The following is a 16573-nucleotide window of genomic DNA, read 5'->3' as shown; positions in this document are numbered from 1 at the left end:
TTTGTATTCTTTAAATCATAGTTCAGACTTATCTTCAAAGATTGCGAGTTTATGCCACCTTAGCCAATGAAACTTTATATTTTAAGAGGAAGGGAAAAATAGTCAGCAACCCAGAGACTTCAATATCAAGACCTTTTTCTCTTTGTAGTGTATAGAAATTTTTATTTCTGAAAATTTACAAGATATATTCTTGTATAGCTCACGGATATGCTGTGTAGGTTGAAGGTTTGGCAAAACAGCTTCGCTGTGTTGGTATTGATGCTGCAACTCCATCTGTAAAGAAGGCTGAACCAAGGTTCTTGTCTAGCATAATGCTTCATAAATCAAGTTCTAGGGTAATATAGCAGTATCATTTAGGACTAACCACTTCAATAATGCTCTTTGGTTAATGAAAAATAAATGACCATTAGGACAGCATCTATATTTTACTCTACAATATATGCAGATTTCATTCATGTCTAATAATCCTTAAGATGGACAAGCAAAATAAGGAATGATTTATTGTCTTTCGAGGTTCTCTTGTGCTATGGGTAGATGTTCCTGAACAGTTCTGGGTTAAAATTTATGTTTTCAGGCAATTGATAGAACAGGCACAAGAAGAGAGAAGGATACTCTTGACACGAGACATCAAAATTTTGAGACGTCATATTAATCCAAGCAATCAAGCATATAGGGTGAAGAATCTTGCCAAGCAAGAACAACTTCATGAGGTACATTAACCTACTTTACATGTTTGGGTATCATGGGACTCGCGATTTATTTTCAATGAACTAAAGGTTTGATGTTCAGGTTATCAGGTTGGGAAATTGATAATGAAAATGATGACCATAGATTATAAATGAGGATAGAAATGTATAGATGTCTGATTCATAATGTGTGATATATTTATAATAATATATGTGATAGGAAGTTGTCAAATAAACTAAACAGGTGTTGGAATTTCTAAGTTTAACCCGTTAGAAATTCTTCTTGTACTCTCTGATTTATTTCTTCCTACTTGTTCAAATACTTAACAAGTTATTTACCATGTAAATACTGAAAATAAATACAAGTACAATATCAACACATACAGATCATCGATTGAAAGCACACAAGCACACAAGTGACACCGTTGTTTTTGGACTAATGTCCCTGGAAAAACCCAATGCGGGAAAACCAGTGCAGCGATTCAGAGGGTTTTATTATTATGCAGTTTCAGAATACAACCTGGGTGCCAGAAATGGCTCACCCAATAGAGCATGCCCTCGGTAGTAGTACCTCTTAGTTGGAGACAGATATTCCGGCTAAATCACTGGATGAATGATCCCACAACAACAATGCAGCTTCTGTTGCTTTGCGTCACTCTGATAGGGACCGTGTCACCCTATGCAACTCTCCAGCTCCAGTCTATCCCACAAAAAACTCCTAGCGCTGCCTCTAGGCCCTGCGTCAGCCTCTTTAGCCCAGCGTCAATCTCTCTAGCCCAGCGTCAGCCTCTCTAGGCTTTGCGTCAGCCTCTGGAGCCTTTGCGTTTCACACGCTGACCCTCTCTGGCTCTGCGTAGCTCCTGACTGCCTCTGCATGGCCTCTGGCTGGCTTTGCGTGGCCTCTAGCTGGCTCTGCGTCAACCTCTCCCAGCTTCTGCATTGATCCTCCCGGTACTAACTCTGCCTCTCTGCTATGTATTCACTGCCCCTCAGCTGCAACTCAGATCACTCACTCAATTTCCTCAGCAAACCCTACCCCAGAAAATCGAGTTCTTGATCTCTCTTGGTGTGTTCTCCAACTAACCCTCAAGCCTTCTCTTATACTTTTTTTGTTGGTCCATCAACGGCCGAGATGAAATCTCTAATCAATGGCTAAGATTAGATTTGGCTTGATCCATGACTTTTGGACCATTCAAACTTAGTTTTATATTAATTCACATTAATATTTTATTTTTCCTAAGTTTAGACTTAGGAATTCCATTAAAAATATTAATTAGTTTAATATCTCCCAAACTGGTTAGATTCTGCCCAAACCATTTCTGGGCTTTGGAGACCTCATGTGCTATAGCCTTTCCACGAATCTTCATGGCTAGAGCACATTTGATGCTACCGCAAATCAACAACAGGTTCATAAGCAGAGTGTGGAATCATCTATAGGCTATTATCATGGTGAACCAGAATGTTGAGAAAGGATCGTGATGTCTCGAATTGTGAACTGGACTATGGCAAAAAAAACAGTTCAATTCTTAGCACACCAATCTTCTAGGCAATCTAAGGAGGAAAGATATTAAAGTGTTCTGGTAAGTTTTTTTCTTATAGGGCAATTTTATTATGCATAAACCAGATCTTGAAACTCTCATTTATGTTAGTTTTTGTAGCATCGGATGGTGTTCTAGTCTCGACAGTGGTCAAGAGAAGCTAAGAAACACTAGGACTCCATAACCCAGAAAAGGTTTAAGGAAAATCCACCTAGAGATGCCTTAATTAAGTTAATTATTCAATAATTAATTTTTTCCCAAGTCTAACTTAGGGAAAATGATTAATTAACAATAATTAATTAAGGAAGGTGAGATTTCTCTAGAAACTCACACGGATTTACTAGGAAATAATCTTAGCCATTGATTAAATTTTAATCTTGGCCGTGGGAGTCCCAAGTGAGATTATACGAAGAAGTCAATGGGTAGATGGAGGAACACAGTTGAGATTGATTTCCTTGGGTAGTTCAATTTTCCAGAGCAACAACATTCTGTTGGAAGAGTTCGAGCTAGAGAAGGGAAACAAAGACAGAGAGGGGCAAAGATAGTGTCTTTGAGGAATGGGAAATCTTCGTCTAAGGCATTTTGGAATGGGATACATTACCAGGGAGGGACCCGATGTGGTTAGACCTACAACATGAGGAGATGAGGCGAGCACTTGTGAAAACCTCCATCAACGGAAACAACAATAATAGTTTGAAAGGTGAGGAGGACGAAGAGAATGTGGCCCTTGCATCAAAGGGTCCCAGTCACGGACAAGGGGAGAAGAAGAAAAGGGACCTATCTAAGGTCAAGTGCTTTAGGCATGGCGAGTTTGGCCACTACAGTACTCAATGTCCTTAAAGGAAGAAGGACAAGCAGGAAAAGCAGGTTCAGGTGGCAGCATCTGCAACGATAGACAAATTGTCCTCCAGGTTGGAGGAAGACTTCGCCATGTTTGTAGCTATACCTCCAGGAGTGAGGTGGGGCGATATGGAGCTATAGTCCCAGAGTTGCGCAGAGGTTTGGGCAGGGTCCATTGAGGTGTCTTTCTCATGGATCATTACCTTGCTACAGGGGCCCACAGTATTCAGTAGCAGGATGGATCAATTTCAGTTGTTGTACTTAGATTTCGGGGTGATAGTTGCAGACTAGTTACAATCAGATGCTGAGGAGCGCAGAGCATTGTTGGCAACAGAGCAGGAGGCTTAGTAGCAAAGTTAGCAACAACGCAGATTCCCCAATGGACAATACAGAGGCTAGTAGCAGTCAGATGCTCAAGAGACAGATCCCGCACAAAGACAGTTGATTCAGTATTTTGGATGCTTCTTAGTTGCAGCAGTTGCAGTAGCAACGATAGTTGAGAGGGAGTTGTAGTGCAGATGCAGAGTTGGCAGTAGTATAGTAGTATCAACAATGACAGTTGAGAGGGAGTTGTAGTGCAGATGCAAAGTTGGTAGTAGTATAGCAGTATCAACAACAACGCAAATGCAACATCAGAGTTGCGCGGTGGTTGGTGGGCAGTGGCAAGCAGTCACAGTGGCCAAACACCAACAACGTGTATGGAGGATGATGCAGAGACAGGCTGTTGGAGTAGTTCAATACTAGAACACCTTCCTCGCTGAGAGGGAGTGTTATTTTTTGTAACATTAGATGGTGTTCTAGTCTCTATAGTTGTTAGAGAGGCTAAGAAACACTAGGACTCCATAACCCATAAAAGGTTTTAGGAAAATCCACCTAGAGATGCCTTGATTAAGTTAATTAATTAGTAATTAAATTTTTCCTAAGTCTAACTTAGGGAAAATGACTAATTAACAGTAATTAATTAAGGAAGGTAAGATTCTCTAGAAACTCACAGGGATCGACTAGGAAATAATCTCAGCCACTGATTATGTTTTAATCTTGGTCGTTGGAGTCCACAGTGAGATTTTAGGAACAAGTCGATTGGTAGATGGAAGAAAACACTTGAGATCGATTTCCTTGAGCACTTCGATTTTCCAGAGAGCAACAACATTTTGGCGGAAGAGTTCGAGCTAGAGAAGGGAAGTAGAGACAAAGAGGGGTAGAGACAGTGAATCCGGAGGAAGTTTTCCAGTTTTGGAGGGTCAGAAAGAAGAGGTCGAGATTTTCTCCTGGAAGCAGTTTGATTTAGATGAAGAGGAAGATGTTTTCAATTCCACAGGCCAAGAAGATTTTCCAGAGGGCCGGAGAAGCATTTTCCCAATCAGCAGCAGGCAAGACGACTAGATTGGGAGTCGATTTAGGCAGTGCGTGTGGCAGGCAGCGCTAGGGTGACGCGGGGCCTTGACCACTTGGACAACTAGCTTTGTCAGAGGCCAGACAATGTTGGGATTGCTCAGAGAGGGTAAAATCCCTCAGTAAATTTTTGCCAGTATTTCTCTTGGATAGATTCACTAATTTGGCGATATTTATTGTACTCATAATTATCTCACTGCTGCTTAATAATAAAAACCCTCGACTGTTGCAACCGGTTTTCCCAAGTTGGGTTTTTCCGGGGACTTTTGTCTAAAAATAATGGTGTTATATATTTTTTTTGTGTGTGCTAGTATTTTCTCAGTTTCCAATTTATCTTTCACAATATTTTTGTTTGTGAAGATTGTAGTGTGATTAATTTGTTGTTGCTGTAGCAATAAACTGATAAATTAATTTACAGTTAGAAGAATTAATTCCAGCTGTTGCAATAGAATTTCAGTGGTGAATTTTTCACAATTTACAGCAGTAAAACAACCATTATTTTCTTCAATTACAATATTAGATCAATTAACATAACTGCCCTTTACGTATGTCAAATCAGCAAGACATTTATAACTAAAATTATAAACCATGAAGAACATAGATGGCTGAAAAATCAAATATGCAATTTGTACGAGTTTTGGACAGCTGAAGTTTTATTAATATGCATAAGATGAAGTACACGCCAAAGCCTTATCACAAGACAAGTACAATCCACTAGCTCCCCAAAACCTAGCTAGGGAAAGCCAAGAAAAACCTGAGCTACACCAAGGAGCTCAAGCATGTATGAATCACACAAATAAGTCCTCCAAGGCAAGACATATCCTCTTGTTCTCCTTCTTCACCAAATGGCAAATACACCTTAGGATTTCATCTCAAAATCCTAATCTTAGTTCTCCAAGGGATGAAACCTTGACCCAAGACTTTAGGCTGCTCTAAGAATATCAAAAAACCCATAGCAACTCCAAGAGAGAGAGATAGAGAGATAGAGAGTGCAAATGAAGATTTGAGAGTGAAAAGATGTCTAGTGTGCTCCACTCAATCACATCTCTAATACAAGAGTGATGTGGATAATAGGCTATGAATAATGATAAGAGCAATCTCTAACAATGACATCCACCTCCCTTGTATAACTTCTCCTAGGGTTTTCATATGGACCTATTGATGCCTCAGAAAATCGTTGGTCAACAATAAGGATCACCACCTGACTGAGGGCCCAATTAAGCCTATATACTCGTTTGGTATAGTGATATTCACTGGTATGTGGGCCCGGTTGCCACTAAAGGCATTTTTGGATCAATGATTTTGCTGATCCAGATTTAATTTAAAGTTTATATCTAAGATGCAATTATGATTGATTAAATTAATATGCAATCTAAACTAATGTCTCTAACTTAGACTAAACTATCTTGGGAGCAAGGTTTTAAAGCAACTATGAGATTCTTATGAAACTGTATAATTATTTGAAATCGTTCTCAAATTATTCAGCTATAAACCCAATCATGAGAATTGAATTATTCAAATAATTAGTTATTTGAATAATTTAATTTGCAGTACTCATATCTTGTAAGAATCTCTCGCATCAAATTTTACAAACATGAAAAGCTAATTGTCACACAACTTGTTTTTCTTAACTGGAATGCAGAAAAAAAAGAGCAATCATTTATAGATATTCCACTAATAAAAATTGAAGGAAAGAACAAATGATTATATTCCTGTTTGAAGATGATAGTAGTACACTTGAAATGTTACGGACAGAAATACATCATTGATATGTTGGTCTTCAATGCTAAACAAGACAAGACAATAGTGTATACAGTCTCTTTTGCAGCATCTGTAATGTTTACTTCCTTTTGCCCAGCAGTATAAATACATTTACAATTCTTAACAGAAGAACATCTGAATTCTTAAATTGGGTTTTGTTATTAGACTAGTGGAATGTTTTTCCAAATGGAGTTTGCTGTTGCGAATTCTAAGGATCTGCAGATCCTGCTTGACTAGATGCTTTATGCCTTTTGATGACATCCACATAAGACTACCATTGGGCTTGTAACTGTCGGAGTTGAATTGCCTTAGTTGAGGTTGAGTCGTTCACATTCAACTCACAAGCAAAAACCTTTCCTACTATAGTCACTAGTGATAACCTCTCCCTTCATTTTAGGGAGTAGGTTATTGATTAGTTTGGTGCAGTTGGAAGGTTTGATGAGAAAATGATTGATATTCTGCCAAGTCCAATTGTTAATGAATTGAAGTTGTTCTTCTGTTTCCCTTTTCTATTGTTGTATATCTGTAGTAGTATCAGAACCCCGAAGTGTTGATTGACCTAAAAATTGTATATTTGGCATATCTATGATTACATCTACTGTACCATCCCAAACATTAGAGCAAAGAATTATGGACTCTGAAATTAAGCCTTGGTACAATTTTAGCTTTTGGTCCCAATCATCTAATAATATTTGTGTTTTAAGCTGGTCAACCTCTGAAATTCTTGGTAATGTATTTGGGGCTGATGGATATTTGGCTTGCAAATTCTTCAGTCCCTTGAAAATTGTTTGTGCTCCCTCCAACGAGTTTGGGCTTGAGGATGTCCTTCTTCTTAGAGTGCTTTTTGGAGTTGCAGGATGGCATCATAGTCTGTCCCCCTTACACACGCCAACACTGGATGCATTCACTTAGGGTCCTACAGGGACAATTTCGTGTCGGTTCTCGTAGACTCCGTATAGAGACAAAACACCATATACCACGACAGGATAGGATCTGCCAACTGTGTCACCTATAGGAGTCAGAAATAGAGACACACTTCATTTTTAGGTGCCCCCTATACTATGAGACCAGAGGGTGCTCTCATTGTCTATATTAGGATTCTAGAGGCTCCCTCTCTACCATCTTCAGGTACCAGGACCAACGATGCTTAACACTCTTCATTAGGGATATTTTCAGCCATAGATCTCAACACCTACACACCATGCCTCGCCCTGGGATTACTAGGACCGTCACGTCATAGTTTCATGTGGATTCGTTAGACCTGTTACCCACCACCAGTGGGTGACCCCATAGGAGAATTTTTCTCCTAGATTTGTCTTCAACTGACAGCCCCTGACAAGCCAACAGTGTAGTCGATATATGTGCCAGTTGATCTCTGCTCCTTGAGCCAGTCATATGTCCCCTCGCCCATTTGTCGAGAACGTATGTTTGAATGTGAGCCATCCAATCCTAAAGGTATGTCTTTCATTGTGCAATCAAGTGCTTATGCTTGCTTTTCCTTAGGCACATTAGGTATGGATTATTGGGTGACTTGGAAGAAGGAAGGGTTTTGACTATAGTCTTGTTCCCTCACCTTAAATTGGGGTTAATCCTCAACCCTAGTCCTGTGGGATCTCCCCTATTGGCTTATAGCTTCAGGATGGACACTACTTGGGAAACCCCGATTTTGGTAGCGCGGTCCCATTTTCCTGTTCCACATTTTTCACTCCCCTCCGCACATTACATGCCCTATTTCATCATCTTCCCTCTCTGGGTCCACATGACCACTGGGTCCACAAGGCTTTGGTACTCCTCCTCCCCTTGTCCACATGTTTGGTTAGGGCTTGAAATGTTGCCCCAGAGGTTGATGCAACTAAAAAAAATATTAAAAGCATACCATGGCCACATACAAAAGAAAATAATATCACAAAATGCAAAAGATGGTTGGAATAGTATATTAACACGTGGGCAAAAATCAAACATGAGATCTACCCGTTCATTATGGCCATCACCCTGGTTTTTGTTAATTTTTCTTAGGGCTATATTGTTATTTGATTTTAGATAATTGCATTTTTTCATTTGCATATTAAATTCACCCCATAGTATCATATCATTATTTTGTTTTACAACATTATTCAACAACATATGCAATTATATAGAAAAAAACATCATCATTAATTCAGTGAAATCCAAAGGAACAATAGAAGAAAAACATTCACACATCGAGACACTAGGATTGGTTGGAGACGAGGGAAATACCCATTACGGGGAAATCCCTTTCAAATTCTTCTTCTTATTAGATTGTCATTGAATGATTCAACAAGAGACTACAATGATCCATATCTTCAAGCATAATCGTATCCAACAAAATCGACTAAACATGATGAGATGAGCCCAACAATGCCAATAATCAAAACTCTGATTCAGAAGCGTGCAGTCAACTGCCATTGTTTGCACCAACTGTCGAACACTGCATTCCACTAAGGAAATCTGCGGTCAACTGATAAAACCAATCCCTAGGTCCCAATTGCACGCAAAGAATGATATGCGTGCGACTGAAACCCTCCAACTGCATGCATGAGCCTGCGTGCTTGCGGTTATAATCGAAAATTGCCTGCTACAAGCCTGCGGTTGTGACCCAAAACCCTAGACATGTGTGCGAGCTTCAAACCTTGCAATTTTGGATCTATGCGAGCTAATCTCTGTGAACTACCTCAGACCTGTGCGAGCCAAAACCAAATAAGAGAATAGAAGAATGCTTCATGATCATGTCCAAATGAGGTTGAGGTCACTTGTATTTATAGACTTCCAAGAGTGTCCAATTTGCTTTAGGGTCGACCTGATCAAATATGCACATGTGGGCTTTAATTCAAAAATACACTTTCCCTTGTCCAAATTGAGTGCTTCAATAGTCAAAATTGGTCCTCTTGAAAAGAGGAATCTCGTCCCATGATTGGAATTTGTCATCGAGCTACCAAATTAACAGTTCCTAGGGCCCCTTACATCATTAAGGAGCCCATGCATGTCTGAACCCCTGGTGGGCAATGAACTGCCCCACCTTAAGGGGGTAATCACTACTTATATCATACACAACATGCTCTCATCTCTTGGAGCCCGAGCAGTATAATAAAAGGAAAATCAAGAAAAGGCAAAAGGCAAATGAAGAAGGGTGGAAAAACAAAGGCTGGGGTAACTCATGTACCACGATTGCTCCCTCCTACATCTATACACCCAAATGTGTGGACATCCCTCATCATTACCACCCTTGAACCCATGGCATTTGGCCTTGAGACCCCTGTGTCCTAATCCACCTCATCGTCATCCACATGACCCCTATCACTTGAAGGATGTACCTTGGACATGTCTTTTCTTTTAGGGACCGAGAACACCTAATAGGGTTGTTTATTAGACACTCCTACCTAGGGAGGTAACACATTTACATGTTCAAAGCCCCAAATTTGGAAAGGAAGCCCATTATGAAGTCACATTTGTGCCCTTGACTAACAAGCTTGGTTCACTTAGATGCACCAATGAATTATTGTACCTGATGGTGAGGAGACACATTGGATCTTATGCATAATTGGTAGGTGGTTTCATCATGGGCTGGGCAACTTAATTGGGACCCAAGCCCACCACAGGATCATATTGACACTTGTAGGGGATGTGTTGAGAGCCATGGGACTCTGTCATGTGCTCATGGGCACCCTCAACACCTTCAACAACTTGTTCATAGCCCACATTATTCGCGGGATGACACACTTTGACCAACATTGCCCCTAACAGACTTAGTAGTGTACACGTTGTTAGGCAACTGATCCAAGGCCTAGTGAAGGTTTTTCTCACCCTTGAGACATTGAAGGGAAAGCACCATTGTCATTACCTTCATTTGGAGCAGTCTACAGGCTTATCTTTCACCAGGAGACCCATGAGACCAATATTTGTGCCCCAGAACCACTTTGGAGCACCACATGATGATTTACATGGACAACAAGGGGCCATCTCCTTGTGCATCATTTATGGATCCCTCAATCTCATTATGGCACCCAGAGGACTCAATGTGGACTTCCAATGGCCTCATCTCTTTATGACGTCATCATTTTGACCTACTATTGGATGGTTTATTCATAATTTTTGGAACTACTAGGTGGGCTTGTCATGAAGGCCTTATTTTTGCACATTAAGATAATGTTAGGGGCTTTTGAATAGGAATTCGACCTCTAAAAGGTCTCATATAAATAGAGCTAGCTCTCATTGTGAGAGAGCATGATCATCACTTGGATCTTTTCTCTTGTACAAGAATTTCACACTTTTCTCATGGATGCTAGTGGAGACTTTGATGCATTTCAATATCTTTGGAAGCTAAATTTTTTATCTCTCTTGAGTACTTTGATGCATTTCGATATCTTTGGAAGCTAAATTTTCGCTCTTTCTTGGAGCTACTTCTTCTTCTATGGTTGGATATATCTCATTGTCATCTTGCAAGTGCTATTTTGTTGAAGATTTCCCTTGGAATAATGTCTTATGTGTGGAATTATTACAGCTAGTTAATTCTCTTGTGCCCTAATTCGTTGAAAATCATTGTACAAGGTTATTTTCTTGTAAATTGCACATGTTACCCATTGCATGACAATAGATGAATGTTCCTAGTGGATGGGATTTTGTTCTTATTCCATGAAAAGCCATAGATATTGAATAGGTAATTATTAAAGGGTGATTGCTACGGCATCATTCTTGAATACGATTTTGGCAAATCTTGAATCATCATAGACTCCATAGCCCAATGAAGAGGCATTGGTCCCAGAAAAATTGGTGATCAACCTTCCCTTATCTCTCTTTTTCTCTCTCCAAAACTTTCGGCCTCTTTTCCTAGATGACTATCTAGGGCATCCAACGAAACCCGTTAGAGGAGGAATTTTGAGATTCTGCTTGGATAGAACTCTTCATTAGTGTTTCCTCTTGGAGACCTCAAATTTTGGTGGTGTTGACCACTGCGTGTCAACGACTCATAGCAGTACACCCCCTTTTAAAATCTACTGGGATAGCGCCTGATCAAGGTGTTCGTGCTGTCCAGTTATCATCATCAGCTTGATCATCATGTAAACCCATTTTGCATGTGTATGATGTAAATAATCTCAGCAGATTCGTGTCATGTATGTAATTTCTTAGGTAAACTTACTTTTCTAGTGACGATCTACATTCCGGGAGGTTTTTTGTCTCACCAATCCATTCTCGGATGGTTGACAGAGCTTTCCTTCAGTCTTACCCTAAAGCCAGAATGAATTTTGTCACTGGGATCTTAGGCGAGTCCTAGTGTTCTAGATCGAGTCTATGTACAAGTAATTTGGGAATAATCTTGACTATTTTGTTAGGTTATTTAATTACAAATTGCTTGGTCTGCTGGATTATATTTGTGTCGCAAAAATGGGTAAGTCTGTGAGGTTTTTTTACAAATGGGTTTTCCCCATTGAGATGTAAAAAATACGAAAATCATGATGTAAAGTGTCTTGAGGGTTGGAAAAATAATTTATCCCCTACTAGGTTAATTAATTAAATTTTTTGGCAAAAAATTAATTAAAATCCTAAGCTAGAAATTTAATTATTCTAGGTCCTAGGTAAATTTAAATTCTTCGAAGGAAAAATTCGTCGGTCCTTAAAAAATTAAATTTTAAGAGATCCAGGGACTAAGGTAAATTAATAATTTTGATAAATTTTAAGCCTTTGATCCCTGGAGTTAAGTCAAAGTCAAAATTTTTGGGAAATTAATTCAAAAATTTAATTTTTGAATTAATTAAAATGCATTTAATTGAAAAATTCGAAGTTCCCCAAATATTTAAATATTTCGACGGATGAGATTAAAATAAATTTTAATCTTCATCAACGGTCAAGATTGCTTTGACGAGGATCACTTGAACTAGCTGTTGGAGGATTTATCTTTAAATAGGAAGTCATTTGTTAGTTGATCTATCCGACCTTTGAGTCGTGTGCTAAGCGAAAAGCTCTTGTATATTTTTTTTTGAATAATAAAGAGAGACTTTGGGGTTAATCTTCGTCGATGTTATTGTTCATGGAAATATTGTAAGATGTGTCGTTTTTCATGAGTAAATTTTTTTTAGCCATTGATGATAGCTTCTGAAAAGTGATTTGAGTATAGGTATCTTGCTCAATCGCTGGGCTTTAAGTTATAATTTTAATTTTGAATGTAATAGTAGGTATCTCTATTTATCTGAATTTTATCATCATTCTCGCTCTATTTCGATGGCTGAATTGAGTTTTGCAGGAAAGTCTTGATTTTTAGATCCTTGGACGTTAGGGGAAGTTTTCAGTTGGACTAGCCAATTGTTGATTTGGGGTAGCATCAGATGTGCTCTAGTCACAAAATATTGGTGGAGAGGCTAAAGCGCATGAGATCTCCATCACCCAGAAAGGGTTTGGGCAGATTCTAAACAGTTTGAGAGATATTAAAATAATTAATATTTTTAATGGAGTCCCTAAGTCTAAACTTAGTGAAAATAAAATATTAATGTGTATTAATATAAAACTGTGTTAGAATGGTCCAAAAATCATGGATCAAGCCAGATCTAATCTTAGCCGTTGATTAGGGACTTAATCTCAGCCGTTGATTTGTCAACGAGAAAAATATAAGAGGCTTGAGCTTGGAGAACACACTGAAAGAGACCAGTTAGTTCAATTTCTAGAGCGGGGTTAGATGAGAAATTGAACCAGTGGTTTGGAGAGTAGTCAGGAGGTAGAAAGTACGGAACAGAGAGACGGTAGATTAGCACAGAGGCAGAAAAGGCAGACGCAGGGCCAGAGGAAGCCACACAGAGGCAGCAGAGACTGCGCAAAGCCAGCAGGGCTTGTGTCATCCACGCAGAGGCTGCAGGAGTGACGCAGAGGGTTTCAAGGTACGCAGAGGTCAGTAGGGTTGACGCTGGGTTCAGAAGAAGTGCTGGAAAATTTGCCTATCTGTGGGTAAGCTAGTTTGGCACCTTGCTGTACTAGAAAATTGTTGAATAATAAAATCCTCCCTTGCTGCACTGGTTTTCCCACATTGGGTTTTTCCGGGGACATTAGTCCAAAATAACTGTGTCAATGTGTTGATTCTTGTGCATATGTTTGTTTTTGTATTACGGTGTGATATCTGCAGCAGTGTTTATTTTAATGTTTATTGAAGTAATTTCATGAATAACTTATGGTGAAATAAGTAGGAAAAGTAAATTAGTTGCTGCAGTGATAGAATTTTCACATGGTATCAGAGCAAGTAATCAAAGACAGAAAGGGAAAATCAATTATGGGTCGAGACCACGATGCAGAGGCATCCACCTCAGGGGACTCACGCAGATTTTCAGAAGATTGCACAAGAGAAAGAGATTTCGATTTCTCTATGTTGGCTTCCAGGCTGGAAGAAGAAGTGGCGTGCATGACTAGTGTTGCATCATCAGAAGTATGGTATATAGACAGTGGAGCCTCGTGGCATATGACGGGAATCAGGGAGTGTTTCTCAGAATATCGAGAAGAGAAGATGAACTTTCAGATCACCATGGGGAACAAGGCAAAGTGTACTCCGGTAAGAAAGGGAACCATAGTTTTTCAGACAGAATCGGGAGAGCGGTTTCATGCTACAAATGTGTTGCATGTACCAGGATTGGGGATGAACTTACTTTCCGTGTCACAACTACAAGGCAAGGGCTATGACGTCTACTTCATCAAGGAAAAGGTATACGTCAAACACCCGAGCTGGAAAAAGAAAGTGCAGATCGAGATCAAAAGTAATCGGTTGTATAGATTACAACTAGAATCACCAATGGGACTAATAGGCAGTCATGGGGACAAGGACTTGAACGAACTATGGCATAGAAGGATGGGTCACTTGCACCATGGAGCTCTGAGAATTCTTAGGAGCACTGTAATAGGAGTTCCGGATCTGAGTACGAAACGAGATGATGTATGCAGGAGATGCGCTCTAGGAAAGTATGCCAAGGCGGCATTTCCTAGGAGCAAACACAGGGCCAAGAGTGTACTAGGATTGATACACTCAGATATCTGCGGACCTATGTCCGTCAAAGCTCTCAGTGGTGCCGAGTATTTCCTTACCTTCATTGATGACCACTCGAGGAAATCTTGGATTTATTTTCTGAAAACCAAGGATGAGGTTTTCTGTCGATTCAAGGAGTTCAAGGCTCTCGTGGAGAATCTTACTGGGAAGAAAATAAAGTCTTGTGCTCATATAATGGTGGAGAATATGTCAATAAGGACTTCACTGATTATTGCGCTAAGGAGGGCATCAGAAGAAAGTGGACAACTTCCTACAATTCGGAGCAGAATGGGGTGGCAAAAAGAAAAAACAGGACTATTATAGAAGCAGCTAGGGCATGCTATGTGATCAGGATATGCCAAAATTCCTGTGGGCAGAAGCATGCAACAGAGCTGTCTACGTTCAGAACAAGACTCCTCAAGGGCATTAGGCAAGATTACTCCAAAAAAAGTCTTCACTGGGAAGACGCCTGAAGTCAGTCATTTCAGGATATTTGGGAGTTTAGCATATTGTCGCATACCCGAAGAAAAGAGGAAGAAGCTGGATTAGACTGCAGAAAAGGGATATCTAGTGGGATATAGAGAGAACTCTAAGGGATACAGAATCTATCTTCCAGAGAGCAGGAAGGTAGTAGTATGATGAGATGTAAAGTTCATGGAGGACAGAGCTTTCAGAAGATCTCGCGAAATGCCTTCCGAGGAGCAGTGGAAAGAGGATCTGTTGGTTATGCCTCTTCAACCAATGGAAGTGAAGAATTCTTCCTCAGGTCAGGAAGATTCTCAGATGAGGACGAGGAGCGAACAAAAGCACCTGCTGGTAGAGGAAGAACTAGCAGGGAACTTCGTCAGCATCTGCGTGATGCAGAGAACTTCATCGGTGAGCCAAGGAACACTAAGAGGGAGCGAAAACAACTAGACAGATATCAGGCGTTAGTAGCTCAGGATGGAGAGACTGCCAGTTTCAAGGAGGTAGCTCAGCATCAGGTTTGGCTAGATGCGATGGTAGAGGAGTACAACTCCATAATGGTGAATGATGTCTGGGAGGTTGTGTCAAGGCCTCAAGACAGATCTGTGGTAGGTTCAAGATGGATCTACAAGATCAAATATGCTGCAGACGACAGTGTTGAGAAATACAAGGCCAGGTTTGTGGCTAAGGGGTATGCTCAAAAGGAAGGGATTGACTATGAGGAAACCTTCACCCTGGTAGCCAGGTATACATCTATTAGGACCGTGATATCTCTTGCAGCACAGATGGGATGGGAGATCCATCAGATGGATGTCAAGACGGTATTTCTTAACGGGGTAATAGAAGAAGAGGTATACATTGAACAACCAGAGGGCTTTGAAACTCACGAGAAGAAGTCTCGTGTATGCAGACTGAATGGAGACTTGTATGGGCTAAAGCAGGCACCGAGAGTGTGGTATGGTCGAATAGATGGCTACTTGCAGAAGATGGGGTTTGTCAAGAGTGACGCAGATTTTGATCTCTACTATCTGGTCGTAGAGAACGAGCTGATTATCTTAGTATTATATGTGGATGATCTCTTTCTGACAGGATCATCCAGACTCATTGAGGACTGCAAGAAGAATCTAGGCACAGAGTTCGATATGAAGGATCTGGAATGAATGCACTACTTCCTAGGGTTGGAAGTTTGGCAACAGAAGGAGAAATCTTCCTTGGGCAAGGGAAGTATGCTACAGAAATCCTGAAAAGGTTTGGGATGGGAGACTATAGACCTATGGCTATGCCAATGATCACCAACTGGAAGAAGATTGATGCATGAGAAGACAAGGATGTTGATCCCACCCTATACCTGCAGCTCATAGTGTCCTTGATGTATCTGGGCAATACCAGGCCAGATATTTGTTACGCTGTCAACACCCTCAGTCAGTTCATGGTGGAACCAAAGAGGGCACACTGGGCAGCAGCCAAACACATTCTCAGGTATTTACAGGGAACAGTTGATTATGGGCTCTTATACACCAAGGGGAAGGATATCAGGTTGAGTGGATTTACTGATGCAGATTGGGTAGGAACTTCAGTGGATCGGAAAAGTACCTCTGGGTATTGTTTCAACATTGGATTAGGAATGACCTCCTGGTGCAATAGGAAACAGAAGTCTGTGGCTCTGAACTCATCTGAGGCAAAATATATGGTAGCAAGCACATCTTCGTGTGAGGCCATATGGCTTAGAAAATTGCGAGTGAACGTATTCAGAAGAAATATGGAGGCGACCAGGATCATGTGTGATAATTAGAGTTGCATCAAACTCTCTGAGAATCTAGTGTTTCATGATAAGTCAAAGCATATTGATATCTGGTGTCACTTTGTCAGAGACTGTG

General features: G+C 40.3%; 1 protein-coding gene across 3 annotated transcripts in view; it reads left to right on the top strand.

Moving 5' to 3' along the window:
- Positions 1 to 16573, top strand: part of LOC149219421 (uncharacterized) — a 290102-nt gene that overhangs the window by 179145 nt on the left and 94384 nt on the right. For 2 of the 3 annotated variants that reach the window (XM_089384365.1, XM_089384364.1), the window contains 2 exons: positions 219 to 295; positions 575 to 710. In XM_089384365.1, the coding sequence (XP_089240491.1) occupies positions 219 to 295; positions 575 to 710 (213 nt within the window). Of the gene's footprint in view, positions 1 to 218; positions 336 to 574; positions 711 to 16573 lie in introns of all 3 variants that reach the window. The other variant, XR_016249234.1, reaches the window with a different exon arrangement.

This window comes from Pinus tabuliformis, chromosome Q (assembly GCF_031772625.1).
Source record: "Pinus tabuliformis cultivar Carrire ecotype Pingquan chromosome Q, CPIR1, whole genome shotgun sequence".
Taxonomy (NCBI): Eukaryota; Viridiplantae; Streptophyta; class Pinopsida; order Pinales; family Pinaceae; genus Pinus; species Pinus tabuliformis.
The sequence above is the reverse complement of the archived record's forward strand: the minus strand, read 5'-3'. Positions and strand labels throughout refer to the sequence as shown.